The sequence below is a fragment of the Mobula birostris genome, chromosome 13 (genome assembly GCF_030028105.1).
Source record: "Mobula birostris isolate sMobBir1 chromosome 13, sMobBir1.hap1, whole genome shotgun sequence".
In the NCBI taxonomy this organism is placed as follows: Eukaryota; Metazoa; Chordata; class Chondrichthyes; order Myliobatiformes; family Myliobatidae; genus Mobula; species Mobula birostris.
In genome coordinates this window covers 97,878,074-97,892,545 of record NC_092382.1, presented here as the reverse complement: position 1 = coordinate 97,892,545, position 14,472 = coordinate 97,878,074, and the positions used below count along the sequence as shown (strand labels likewise).

At 54.2% G+C, this 14,472-nt stretch overlaps 1 protein-coding gene across 1 annotated transcript in view; it reads right to left on the bottom strand.

The window, feature by feature from the left end:
- Positions 1-14,472, bottom strand: part of LOC140208071 (uncharacterized) — a 52,328-nt gene that overhangs the window by 15,195 nt on the left and 22,661 nt on the right. The window contains exon 8 of the mRNA XM_072276596.1: positions 1,683-1,745. Within this exon, the coding sequence (XP_072132697.1) occupies positions 1,683-1,745 (63 nt within the window). The remainder of the gene's footprint in view (positions 1-1,682; positions 1,746-14,472) is intronic.

Sequence of the window (14,472 nt, the reverse complement as noted above, 5' to 3'; positions counted from 1 at the left end):
CATGAATTAGCTTGTTTATTTCGGCTTTTTTCTTAAAGACGTGCTGGGTGCGCTCCGGCTATCGCTGCACCCCTGCGTGCTTCGCGGCCCGGTATCGGTCCGCAGCCCAGAGGTTGAGGAACACTGACCTACACCACTCCCTGTCTGTGACGCCCTCCCCCAGCTCGCCTACACAACTCCCTCCCCATCTCCGTCACTCTCTCCCTCTTCGTCTCCGTCAAGCCCTCAGTCAGAATCAGAATCAGGTTTATTATCACCGGCATGTCACGTGAAATTTGCTAATTTAGCAGCAACAGTTCAATACAATACATAGTATAGAAAAAAACAAATAAATGAAATAATAATAACTATAATAAATAAATCGATTACAGTATATGTATATTGAATAGATTAAAAACGTACAAAAACGGAAATACTGTTTTTTTTTAAAGTGTGGTGGTGTCCAAGGGTTTAATGCCCATTTAGAAATCAGATGGCAGAGGGGAAGAAGCTGTTCCTGAATCGCTGAGTGTGCACCTTCAGGCTTCTGTGTCTCCTACCTGATGGTAACACACACACTCCCCTCTCCCCTATTTCCTCTCCGCGTCTTTGGCACACCTCCCTCTCCTTCGCCAACTCCACCTCCATCACCCCCGTCCCTCGCCTACAGCACTCCAGTCTCTGTGACCTGCACAACACGCTGGAGGAACTCAGAAGGTCGGGCAGCATCCGTGGAAAAGATCAGAACTTTTCGTCAGGACTGTAGAGGGAAGGGGCAGAGGCCTTATAAAGAAAGTGGGGGGAGGGTGGGAAGGAGAAGGCTGGTAGGTTTCAGGTGAAAAACCAGTACTTCTAGTCTTTCTCCTTCCCATCCTCCCCCCAACTCCATTATAGGGCCTCTGCCCCTTCCCTCTACAGTCCTGACGAAGGGTTCCGGCCCGAAACGTCGACCGATCTTTTCCACGGATGCTGCCCAACCTGCTGAGTTCCTCCAGCGTGTTGTGAGTGTTGCTTCGACCCCAGCATCTGCAGAGTATTTTGTGTCTGTGACCCTCTTCCTGTCTCCACGATTCACTCCTGCCCCGTCTCCGTGATCCACGCTTCCCCCGTCTCTGACCCTCTCTGTCACTCCCTCAGTCATCTAAACACCCCCGTCTCTGCGAGTCCCCCTCTTTTATTCCCCTCCTCATCTTTCTCACCTCACCCTCCCCTACGTTCCTCCTCGTGTCCGTAGCCCCAATGCCTTCCCTGTGCAGCTCCCTGTCTCCCTCGTCCCCTCGCTCTCCTACACCACCTCCCGCCCCTATGACCCATTTCCTCCTATATATATCCTTCCCTGTCTCCGTGAGCAGCTTCTCTTCAAACTCCGCCACGCCCCGCCTCCCTCGCACTCTCCCAAACTTCCAGATCGAAAGCCGTGCCCTTCCCCTCCTTCGTCAATCTCTCCCTTACGCACCATCCCACCCCCCCCCCACCCACCGGTCCCCGTGACCATCCCCCAAACACCCCTTCATTCTCTCTGGATCCGCAGCCGTGCTCCTCTCGGGGTACAACCCAGAGCTCCACCTCTCTCTATAACCTCTTTCCACCCCTCTCTCTCTCCCTGGCGGGGAGGTCCCAGTGTTGGAAGCGCCCCTTCCCTCCGTTTGGAGTGGGCAGTGGACACCTCCCTTCGTTGGAGCAGTGAATACGGGGTTCCTCACCTTTCACCCCGAACGCGGCAGTCCGAGAAATTCCTGGCCTCGGGAAGGGTTCCCGGACAGAACCTGGTTGGGAGCGGAAAGGACAGTGAGACTTTTCCCTTAAAACCAGTCCTGTGGGGGCTCCCCTCCATCCCCTCCACCCTCCACCCTCCGCCCGCCACGGCAACGAGGCAGGGGAGGGAGAGGGAGAGGGGAGGGGGAGAAGGGGAGGGGGGTTATTAAATAGGAGGCCAGGGTGGGGTGGGTCGGGGGTTGGATACGAGGGGAGACGGGAGAGAAGGGGTAGGGCAGGAGAGCGGTAAAGAAGGGGGAAAGGGAGGGAGGAAGGATCGGGAGGGAAGGGAGGAGAGAGGCAGACGGCAGAAAGAGGAGGGCGGCAGGATAGGGGGAGAAAAGAGAGAGGGGCGGGAGGGAAAGCGGGGAGAAATATGGGGAGGAGGAGGGGGAATGAAAGACGGGGAAGAGAAGGACGGGCAGGGAGAGGAGGAGATAGTGAGAGTTAGGGAGAGACAGATGTAAGTGTCATGGGACCAATTGAGAGAAATGTCTCCCTCCCCTTCCCTTGTTTGATTCACATTTTACTCTCCCCCACCTCGATCCGCTGCGACCTCAGACAACCTCCTTCACAGCCACACACAGAGCACCTGTTTCAACGTCACCCATTCGGCACACTGCCATTCGCATCGTTATCGCAGAGAGTAGGGGGCCCAGCACAGGCCTTTGCAGCACAGACTACGGTTCACCGTCCTGCAGTCTGGTTACGACCGCTTCACTATCACCAGTGACGGGCCCAGTGACCTGTCTCTCCCTCCACACCGTGTGATCCAATCTTCCCGACCGGCCAACGGTGTGGGATAGTTCACTGGGCTCATGTGCGTTCTCTCTCTCTCTCTCTCTTCCTCTCTTTCACTGTCTCTCACCTTCTCTCGCTCTCAAGTCTTTCTCTCTGTCTCGCTTTCTTTCACTCTCTCACCTTCCCTCTCCCTCGTTGTCTCTCGCACTCTGTCTCCCTCTCACTCTTTCTGTTTTTTTAAATCTCATTCACTCTGTTTCACCCAGTCCCTCACACGCACCGTCACTCCTCCCCCCTTTTCCTGCTTCACACACTCGTCTCTTTCACTCTTTCATTCCTCTCCCCCACCCGTCTCTCACTCACTGATATTCTTCGTCTCTCTCTGTTCCTCACCTCCGTTATTACCTTTCTCTTCTCGGATTTGCTTCTTTTCCCCAAGTTCTCTCCCTTTCTACCTCTCCTTCTCTCTCTCGCTCTCTCTTTCAAACCATATTTGTCTCTCTATCTCTCCTCTCATTCTGTCTCCTTCTCTCCCTCTCCTATTTTATCCCTTCTTTCCATCTTTTTCTCCCACTTTACCTCTCTCGCTCACGTTCTCTGACTCCCCCTCTCTTCTTCTTTCTTTCCGCTCTCGACACATCTCTCTCTCACCCCTATCTGCCTCTCTCGCTGTTCCCCCAGCACTCCCTCTCCCCTCCGAGCCTTACCCTTCCTCTCTCCCCTCCCAGACGTCCCAGACTCAATCTGGTTCCCACTTCTCTTTCACTCCCCCTCACTCTTCTTCGTTCTCATGTTCGGAATAGAAAGGCCTGCTTTCGTGCTGTGTGACTCCATTTTGGATAAATTCATCGATGGTCGGGGGGGGGAGGGGTGCGGGCGGGGGACAAGAACCGGCTGTGGTTCAGGGCGACGGTGCGGATCGCTGGGACTTGGCAGAATAATAGTTTGGCACAGACTAGATGGGCCGAATGGCCCGCTGCTGTGCTGTCGTCGTCTACGGCTCTATCACTCCACTCGTCTTTGTCTCACTTGCTCCCTCCGCCCCTCCCTCGCTCCCTCCCCATCTCTGTCTCTCTTACTCTCTGCGCCCCCTCCTTTCGCTTCGCTCTCCTTGCTCGCTATTTCACTGTCATTCTGTATCTTCCTGCCCCTCCCTCTTTCTTTCTCTCCCCGTCTTCTCCCCATCTCTGTTTTTCTCACTCCCTCCTTCTGTCTCTCTCTCTCGCTATCTGTCGCCCTCTCCCCACCTCTGTCTCTCTCGCGCTTCCTGCACTTCTCCCTCACTCTACTCTCCACCCGTCTCTCTCTCTCCTCCCCTCTCGGGTCTCTCCCTGCTCCTCTCCTCTCTTTCTCGCTTCTCTTCCGCGTTCTCACTCCAGCACCCCATCCTTCAATCCTTCACCAATTCCCCCCACCCACACACACACACACAGCACCCCTTCCTTCATTCCTTCACCAATCCCCCCCCACACACACAGCACCCCTTCCTTAATTCCTTCACCAATCCCCCCCAACACACACACAGCACCCCTTCCTTGATTCCTTCACCAATCGCCCCCCCACACACACAGCACCCCTTCCTTCATTCCTTCACCAATCCCCCCCCACACACACAGTACCCCTTCCTTCATTCCTTCACCAATCCCCCCCACACACATACACACAGCACCCCTTCCTTCATTTCCTTCACCAATCCCCCCAACACACACACACACAGCACCCCTTCCTTGATTCCTTCACCAATCCCCACCCCCACAAACACACAGCACCCCTTCCTTCATTCCTTCACCAATCCCCCCCACACACACACAGTACCCCTTCCTTCATTCCTTCACCAATCCCCCCCACACACATACACACAGCACCCCTTCCTTCATTTCCTTCACCAATCCCCCCCCCACACACACAGCACCCCTTCCTTCATTCCTTCACCAATCCCCCCCACACACACAGCACCCCTTCCTTCATTCCTTCACCAATCCCCCCCCACACACACAGTACCCCTTCCTTCATTCCTTCACCAATCCCCCCCACACACATACACACAGCACCCCTTCCTTCATTTCCTTCACCAATGCCCCCCCCACACACACAGCACCCCTTCCTTCATTCCTTCACCAATCCCCCCGCACACACACACACACAGTACCCTTTCCTTCATTCCTTCACCAATCCCCCCCACACACACACACAGCACCCCTTCCTTCATTCCTTCACCAATCCCCCCCCACACACACAGCACTCCTTCCTTCATTCCTTCACCAATCCCCCCCCACACACACAGGATCCCCTCCTTCATTCCTTCACCAAACCACCCTCTCTCTCTCTCTCTCTCTCTCTCACTCACACACACACACACACACACACACAGCACCCCTTCCTTCATTCCTTCACCAATCCCCTCTCTCTCTCACACACACACACACACACAGAGCACTCCTTCCTTCACTCCTTTACCAAAACCCTCTCTCTCTCACACACACACACAGCACTCCTTCCTTCATTCCTTTACCAAACCCCTTTCCCTCTCTCTCTCTCACACACACACACACACCACCCCTTCTTTCGCCAAACACCTCTCTCTCTCTCTCTCTCTCTCTCACACACACACACACACACAGCACCCCTTCCTTCATTCCTTCACCAAACCCCTTTCTCTCTCTCTCTCTCACACACACACACAGCAGCTTTTCCTTCATTCCTTCACCAATCCCCCGCCACACACACAGTACCCCTTCCTTCATTCCTTCACCAATCGCACCCCCCTACACACACACACACAGCACCCCTTCCTGCATTCCTTCACCAATCCCCCCCCACACACACACAGCACCCCATCCTTCATTCCTTCACCAATCCTGCCCCACACACACAGCACCCCTTCCTTCATTCCTTCACCAATCCCCCCCACACACAGCACCCCTTCCTTCATTGCTTCACCAATCCCCCCCCCACATATACACACACAGCACCCCTTCCCTCATTCCTTCACCAATCCCCCCCCCACACACAGCACCCCTTCCTTCATTCCTTCACCAATCCCCCCACACACACACAGCATCCCCTCCTTCATTCCTTCACCAAACCACCCTCTCTCTCTCTCTCTCTCTCTCTCTCACTCACACACACACACACACACACACACACACAGCACCCCTTCCTTCATTCCTTCACCAATCCCCTCTCTCTCTCTCACACACACACACACACACACACAGAGCACTCCTTCCTTCATTCCTTTACCAAACCCCTCTCTCTCTCACACACACACAGCACCCCTTCCTTCATTCCTTTACCAAACCCCTTTCTCGCTCTCTCTCTCTCTCTCTCACACACACACACCACCCCTTCTTTCGCCAAACACCTCTCTCTCTCTCTCTCTCTCTCACACACACACAGCACCCCTTCCTTCATTCCTTCACCAAACCCCTTTCTCTCTCTCTCTATCTCTCTCTCACACACACACAGAGCACCTTTTCCTTCATTCCTTCACCAACCCCCCCATACACACACTCAGCACCCCTTCCTTCATTCCTTCACCAATCCCCCGCCACACACACACAGTACCCCTTCCTGCATTCCTTCACCAATCGCCCCCCCCACACACACACAGCACCCCTTCCTGCATTCTTTCACCAATCCCCCCCACACACACACAGCACCCCATCCTTCATTCCTTCACCAATCCCCATCCACACACACACACAGCACCCCTTCCTTCATTCCTTCACCAATCCCCCACCACACACACACAGCACCCTTTCCTTCATTCCTTCACCAATCCCCCCCCCACACACACAGCACCCCTTCCTTCATTCTTTCACCAATCCCCCCCACACACACACACACACAGCACCCCTTCTTTCATTCCTTCACCAATCCCCCACCACACACACACAGCACGCTTTCCTTCATTCCTTCACCAATCCCCCCCACACACACACAGTACCCCTTCCTTCATTCCTTCACCAATCCCCTCCACACAAATACACACAGCACCCCTTCCTTCATTTCCTTCACCAATCCCCCCCCCACACACACAGCACCCCTTCCTTCATTCCTTCACCAATCCCCCCCACACACACAGCACCCCTTCCTTCATTCCTTCACAAATCCCCCCCCACACACACAGTACCCCTTCCTTCATTCCTTCACCAATCCCCTCTCTCTCTCACACACACACACACAGAGCACTCCTTCCTTCATTCCTTTACCAAACCCCTCTCTCTCTCACACACACACAGCACTCCTTCCTTCATTCCTTTACCAAACCCCTTTCTCTCTCTCTCTCTCTCTCTCACACACACACCACCCCTTCTTTCGCCAAACACCTCTCTCTCTCTCTCTCTCTCACACACACACACACACACACAGCACCCCTTCCTTCATTCCTTCACCAAACCCCTTTCTCTCTCTCTCTCTCACACACACACACAGCACCTTTTCCTTCATTCCTTCACCAATCCCCCGCCACACACACACAGTACCCCTTCCTTCATTCCTTCACCAATCGCCCCCCCCTACACACACACACACAGCACCCCTTCCTGCATTCCTTCACCAATCCCCCCACACACACACACAGCACCCCATCCTTCATTCCTTCACCAATCCCCATCCACACACACACACAGCACCCCTTCCTTCATTTCTTCACCAATCCTCCCCCACACACACAGCACCCCTTCCTTCATTCCTTCACCAATCCCCCCCACACACAGCAACCCTTCCTTCAATCCTTCACCAATCCCCCTCCACACACACACAGCACCCCTTCCTTCATTCCTTCACCAATCCCCCTCCACACACACACAGCACCCCTTCCTTCATTCCTTCACCAATCCCCCCCACACACACAGTACCCCTTCCTTCATTCCTTCACCAATCCCCCCCCACACACAGCACCCCTTCCTTCATTCCTTCACCAATCCCCCCCAACACACACACACAGCACCCCTTCCTTCATTCCTTCACCAATCCCCCTCCACACACACACACACAGCACCCCTTCCTTGATTCCTTCACCAATCCCCACCCCCACAAACACACAGCAGCCCTTCCTTCATTCCTTCACCAACCACCCCCCACACACACACAGTACCCCTTCCTTCATTCCTTCACTAATCCCCCCCACACACATACACACAGCACCCCTTCCTTCATTTCCTTCACCAATCCCCCCCCCACACACACAGCATCCCTCCCTTCATTCCTTCACCAATCCCCACCCCCACAAACACACAGCACCCCTTCCTTCATTCCTTCACCAATCTCCCCCACACACACACAGCACCCCTTCCTTCATTCCTTTACCAAACCCCTTTCTCGTTCTCTCTCTCTCACACACACACACACCACCCCTTCTTTCGCCAAACACCTCTCTCTCTCTCTCTCTCACACACACACACACACAGCACCCCTTCCTTCATTCCTTCACCAAACCCCTTTCTCTCTCTCTCTCTCTCTCTCTCACACACACACAGAGCACCTTTTCCTTCATTCCTTCACCAACCCCCCCATACACACACTCAGCACCCCTTCCTTCATTCCTTCACCAATCCCCCGCCACACACACACAGTACCCCTTCCTTCATTCCTTCACCAATCGCCCCCCCACACACACACAGCACCCCTTCCTGCATTCTTTCACCAATCCCCCCCCCACACACACAGCACCCCATCCTTCATTCCTTCACCAATCCCCATCCACACACACACACAGCACCCCTTCCTTCATTCTTTCACCAATCCCCCACCACACACACACAGCACCCTTTCCTTCATTCCTTCACCAATCCCCCCCCACACACACAGCACCCCTTCCTTCATTCTTTCACCAATCCCCCACACACACACACACACACAGCACCCCTTCCTTCATTCCTTCACCAATCCCCCACCACACACACACAGCACGCTTTCCTTCATTCCTTCACCAATCCCCCCCACACACACACAGTACCACCTTCCTTCATTCCTTCACCAATCCCCCCCCACACACATACACACAGCACCCCTTCCTTCATTCCTTCACTTCAATCACCCCCCCCACACACACAGCACCCCTTCCTTCATTCCTTCACCAATCCCCCCCCACACACACAGCACCCCTTCCTTCATTCCTTCACCAATCCCCCCCCACACACACACAGTACCTCCTTCCTTCATTCCTTCACCAATCCCCCCCCACACACATACACACAGCACCCCTTCCTTGATTCCTTCACCAATCCCCACCCCCACAAACACACAGCAGCCCTTCCTTCATTCCTTCACCAACCACCCCCCACACACACACAGTACCCCTTCCTTCATTCCTTCACTAATCCCCCCCACACACACATACACACAGCACCCCTTCCTTCATTTCCTTCACCAATCCCCCCCCCACACACACAGCATCCCTCCCTTCATTCCTTCACCAATCCCCACCCCCACAAACACACAGCACCCCTTCCTTCATTCCTTCACCAATCTCCCCCCACACACACACAGCACCCCTTCCTTCATTCCTTTACCAAACCCCTTTCTCGCTCTCTCTCTCTCTCTCACACACACACACACCACCCCTTCTTTCGCCAAACCACCTCTCTCTCTCTCTCTCACACACACACACACACAGCACCCCTTCCTTCATTCCTTCACCAAACCCCTTTCTCTCTCTCTCTCTCTCTCTCTCACACACACACAGAGCACCTTTTCCTTCATTCCTTCACCAACCCCCCCCATACACACACTCAGCACCCCTTCCTTCATTCCTTCACCAATCCCCCGCCACACACACACAGTACCCCTTCCTTCATTCCTTCACCAATCGCCCCCCACCCCTTCCTGCATTCTTTCACCAATCCCCCCCCCACACACACAGCACCCCATCCTTCATTCCTTCACCAATCCCCATCCACACACACACACAGCACCCCTTCCTTCATTCTTTCACCAATCCCCCACCACACACACACAGCACCCTTTCCTTCATTCCTTCACCAATCCCCCCCCACACACACAGCACCCCTTCCTTCATTCTTTCACCAATCCCCCACACACACACACACACAGCACCCCTTCCTTCATTCCTTCACCAATCCCCCACCACACACACACAGCACGCTTTCCTTCATTCCTTCACCAATCCCCCCCACACACACACACAGTACCCCTTCCTTCATTCCTTCACCAATCCCCCCCACACACATACACACAGCACCCCTTCCTTCATTTCCTTCACCAATCCCCCCCACACACACAGCACCCCTTCCTTCATTCCTTCACCAATCCCCCCCCACACACACAGCACCCCTTCCTTCATTCCTTCACCAATCCCCCCCCCACACACACAGTACCCCTTCCTTCATTCCTTCACCAATCCCCCCCACACACATACACACAGCACCCCTTCCTTCATTTCCTTCACCAATCCCCCCCCACACACACACAGCACCCCTTCCTGCATTCCTTCACCAATCCCCCCGCACACACACACACACAGTACCCTTTCCTTCATTCCTTCACCAATCCCCCCCACACACACACAGCACCCCTTCCTTCATTCCTTCACCAATCCCCCCCCCACACACAGCACTCCTTCCTTCATTCCTTCACCAATCCCCCCCACACACACACAGCACCCCTTCCTTCATTCCTTCACCAATCCCCCCCACACACACAGCATCCCCTCCTTCATTCCTTCACCAAACCACCCTCTCTCTCTCTCTCTCTCTCACTCACACACACACACACACACACACACACAGCACCCCTTCCTTCATTCCTTCACCAATCCCCTCTCTCTCTCTCACACACACACACACACAGAGCACTCCTTCCTTCATTCCTTTACCAAACCCCTCTCTCTCTCACACACACACAGCACTCCTTCCTTCATTCCTTTACCAAACCCCTTTCTCTCTCTCTCTCTCTCACACACACACCACCCTTCTTTCGCCAAACACCTCTCTCTCTCTCTCGCTCTCACACACACACACACACACAGCAACCCCTTCCTTCATTCCTTCACCAAACCCCTTTCTCTCTCTCTCTCTCACACACACACACACAGCACCTTTTCCTTCATTCCTTCACCAATCCCCCGCCACACACACACAGTACCCCTTCCTTCATTCCTTCACCAATCGCCCCCCCTACACACACACACACAGCACCCCTTCCTGCATTCCTTCACCAATCCCCCACACACACACAGCACCCCATCCTTCATTCCTTCACCAATCCCCATCCACACACACACACAGCACCCCTTCCTTCATTTCTTCACCAATCCTCCCCCACACACACAGCACCCCTTCCTTCATTCCTTCACCAATCCCCCCCCCACACACAGCACCCCTTCCTTCATTCCTTCACCAATCCCCCACCACACACACACAGCACGCTTTCCTTCATTCCTTCACCAATCCCCCCCACACACACACAGTACCCCTTCCTTCATTCCTTCACCAATCCCCCCCACACACATACACACAGCACCCTTCCTTCATTTCCTTCACCAATCCCCCCCCACACACACAGCACCCCTTCCTTCATTCCTTCACCAATCCCCCCCACACACACAGCACCCCTTCCTTCATTCCTTCACCAATCCCCCCCCCCACACACACAGTACCCCTTCCTTCATTCCTTCACCAATCCCCCCCCACACACATACACACAGCACCCCTTCCTTCATTTCCTTCACCAATCCCCCCCCCCACACACACAGCACCCCTTCCTGCATTCCTTCACCAATCCCCCGCACACACACACACACAGTACCCTTTCCTTCATTCCTTCACCATCCCCCCCCACACACACACAGCACCCCTTCCTTCATTCCTTCACCAATCCCCCCCCCACACACAGCACTCCTTCCTTCATTCCTTCACCAATCCCCCCCACACACACACAGCACCCCTTCCTTCATTCCTTCACCAATCCCCCCCACACACACACAGCATCCCCTCCTTCATTCCTTCACCAAACCACCCTCTCTCTCTCTCTCTCTCTCACTCACACACACACACACACACACACACAGCACCCCTTCCTTCATTCCTTCACCAATCCCCTCTCTCTCTCTCACACACACACACACACAGAGCACTCCTTCCTTCATTCCTTTACCAAACCCCTCTCTCTCTCACACACACACAGCACTCCTTCCTTCATTCCTTTACCAAACCCCTTTCTCTCTCTCTCTCTCACACACACACACCACCCCTTCTTTCGCCAAACACCTCTCTCTCTCTCTCGCTCTCACACACACACACACACACAGCACCCCTTCCTTCATTCCTTCACCAAACCCCTTTCTCTCTCTCTCTCTCACACACACACACAGCACCTTTTCCTTCATTCCTTCACCAATCCCCCGCCACACACACACAGTACCCCTTCCTTCATTCCTTCACCAATCGCCCCCCCTACACACACACACACAGCACCCCTTCCTGCATTCCTTCACCAATCCCCCCACACACACACAGCACCCCATCCTTCATTCCTTCACCAATCCCCATCCACACACACACACAGCACCCCTTCCTTCATTTCTTCACCAATCCTCCCCCACACACACAGCACCCCTTCCTTCATTCCTTCACCAATCCCCCCCACACACAGCAACCCTTCCTTCAATCCTTCACCAATCCCCCTCCACACGCACACAGCACCCCTTCCTTCATTCCTTCACCAATCCCCCTCCACACACACACAGCACCCCTTCCTTCATTCCTTCACCAATCCCCCCCACACACACAGTACCCCTTCCTTCATTCCTTCACCAATCCCCCCCCACACACAGCACCCCTTCCTTCATTCCTTCACCAATCCCCCCCAACACACACACACAGCACCCCTTCCTTCATTCCTTCACCAATCCCCCTCCACACACACACACACAGCACCCCTTCCTTGATTCCTTCACCAATCCCCACCCCCACAAACACACAGCAGCCCTTCCTTCATTCCTTCACCAATCCCCCCCACACAAACACACAGCACCCCTTCCTTCATTCCTTCACCAATCTCCCCCACACACACACAGCACCCCTTCCTTCATTCCTTCACCAATCCCCCCGCACACACACACACACAGTACCCCTTCCTTCATTCCTTCACCAATCCCTCCCCACACACACAGCACTCCTTCCTTCATTCCTTCACCAATCCCCCCCCAACACACACACAGCACCCCTTCCTTCATTCCTTCACCAATCCCCCCCCACACACACAGCACTCCCCCCTTCATTCCTTCACCAATCCCCCCTCCACACACACAGCACCCCTTCCTTCATTCCTTCACCAATCCCCCCCACACACAGCACCCCTTCCTTCATTCCTTCACCAATCCCCCCACAGACACACAGCATCCCCTCCTTCATTCCTTCACCAAACCACCCTCTCTCTCTCTCTCTATCTCTCTCTCACTCACACACACACACACACACACACCGCACCCCTTCCTTCATTCCTTCACCAATCCCCTCTCTCTCTCTCACACACACACACACAGAGCACCCCTTCCTTCATTCCTTTACCAAACCCCTTTCTCTCTCTCTCTCTCTCTCTCTCTCACACACACACACCACCCCTTCTTTCGCCAAACACCTCTCTCTCTCTCTCTCTCACACACACACACACACAGCACCCCTTCCTTCATTCCTTCACCAATCCCCCCCCACACACACAGCACTCCCCCCTTCATTCCTTCACCAATCCCCCCCCCACACACAGAGCACCCCTTCCTTCATTCCTTCACCAATCCCCCCCCACACACAGCACCCCTTCCTTCATTCCTTCACCAATCCCCCCACACACACACAGCATCCCCTCCTTCATTCCTTCACCAAACCACCCTCTCTCTCTCTCTCTATTTCTCTCTCACTCACACACACACACACACACACCGCACCCCTTCCTTCATTCCTTCACCAATCCCCTCTCTCTCTCTCACACACACACACACAGAGCACCCCTTCCTTCATTCCTTTACCAAACCCCTTTCTCTCTCTCTCTCTCTCTCTCACACACACACACCACCCCTTCTTTCGCCAAACACCTCTCTCTCTCTCTCACACACACACACACACACACAGCACCCCTTCCTTCATTCCTTCACCAAACCCCTTTCTCTCTCTCTCTCTCTCTCTCTCACACACACACACACAGAGCACCTTTTCCTTCATTCCTTCACCAACCCCCCCCATACACACACTCAGCACCCCTTCCTTCATTCCTTCACCAATCCCCCGCCACACACACACAGTACCCCTTCCTTCATTCCTTCACCAATCGCCCCCCCACACACAGACAGCACCCCTTCCTGCATTCCTTCACCAATCCCCCCCACACACACACAGCACCCCATCCTTCATTCCTTCACCAATCCCCATCCACACACACACACAGCACCCCTTCCTTCATTCCTTCACCAATCCCCCACCACACACACACAGTACCCTTTCCTTCATTCCTTCACCAATCCCCCCCACACACACAGCACCCCTTCCTTCATTCCTTCACCAATCCCCTCTCTCTCTCACACACACACACACAGAGCACTCCTTCCTCCATTCCTTTACCAAACCCCTCTCTCTCTCACACACACACAGCACTCCTTCCTTCATTCCTTTACCAAACCCCTTTCTCTCTCTCTCTCTCTCTCTCACACACACACCACCCTTCTTTCGCCAAACACCTCTCTCTCTCTCTCTCTCACACACACACACACACACACACACAGCACCCCTTCCTTCATTCCTTCACCAAACCCCTTTCTCTCTCTCTCTCTCACACACACACACAGCACCTTTTCCTTCATTCCTTCACCAATCCCCCGCCACACACACACAGTACCCCTTCCTTCATTCCTTCACCAATCGCCCCCCCCTACACACACACACACAGCACCCCTTCCTGCATTCCTTCACCAATCCCCCCACACACACACACAGCACCCCATCCTTCATTCCTTCACCAATCCCCATCCACACACACACA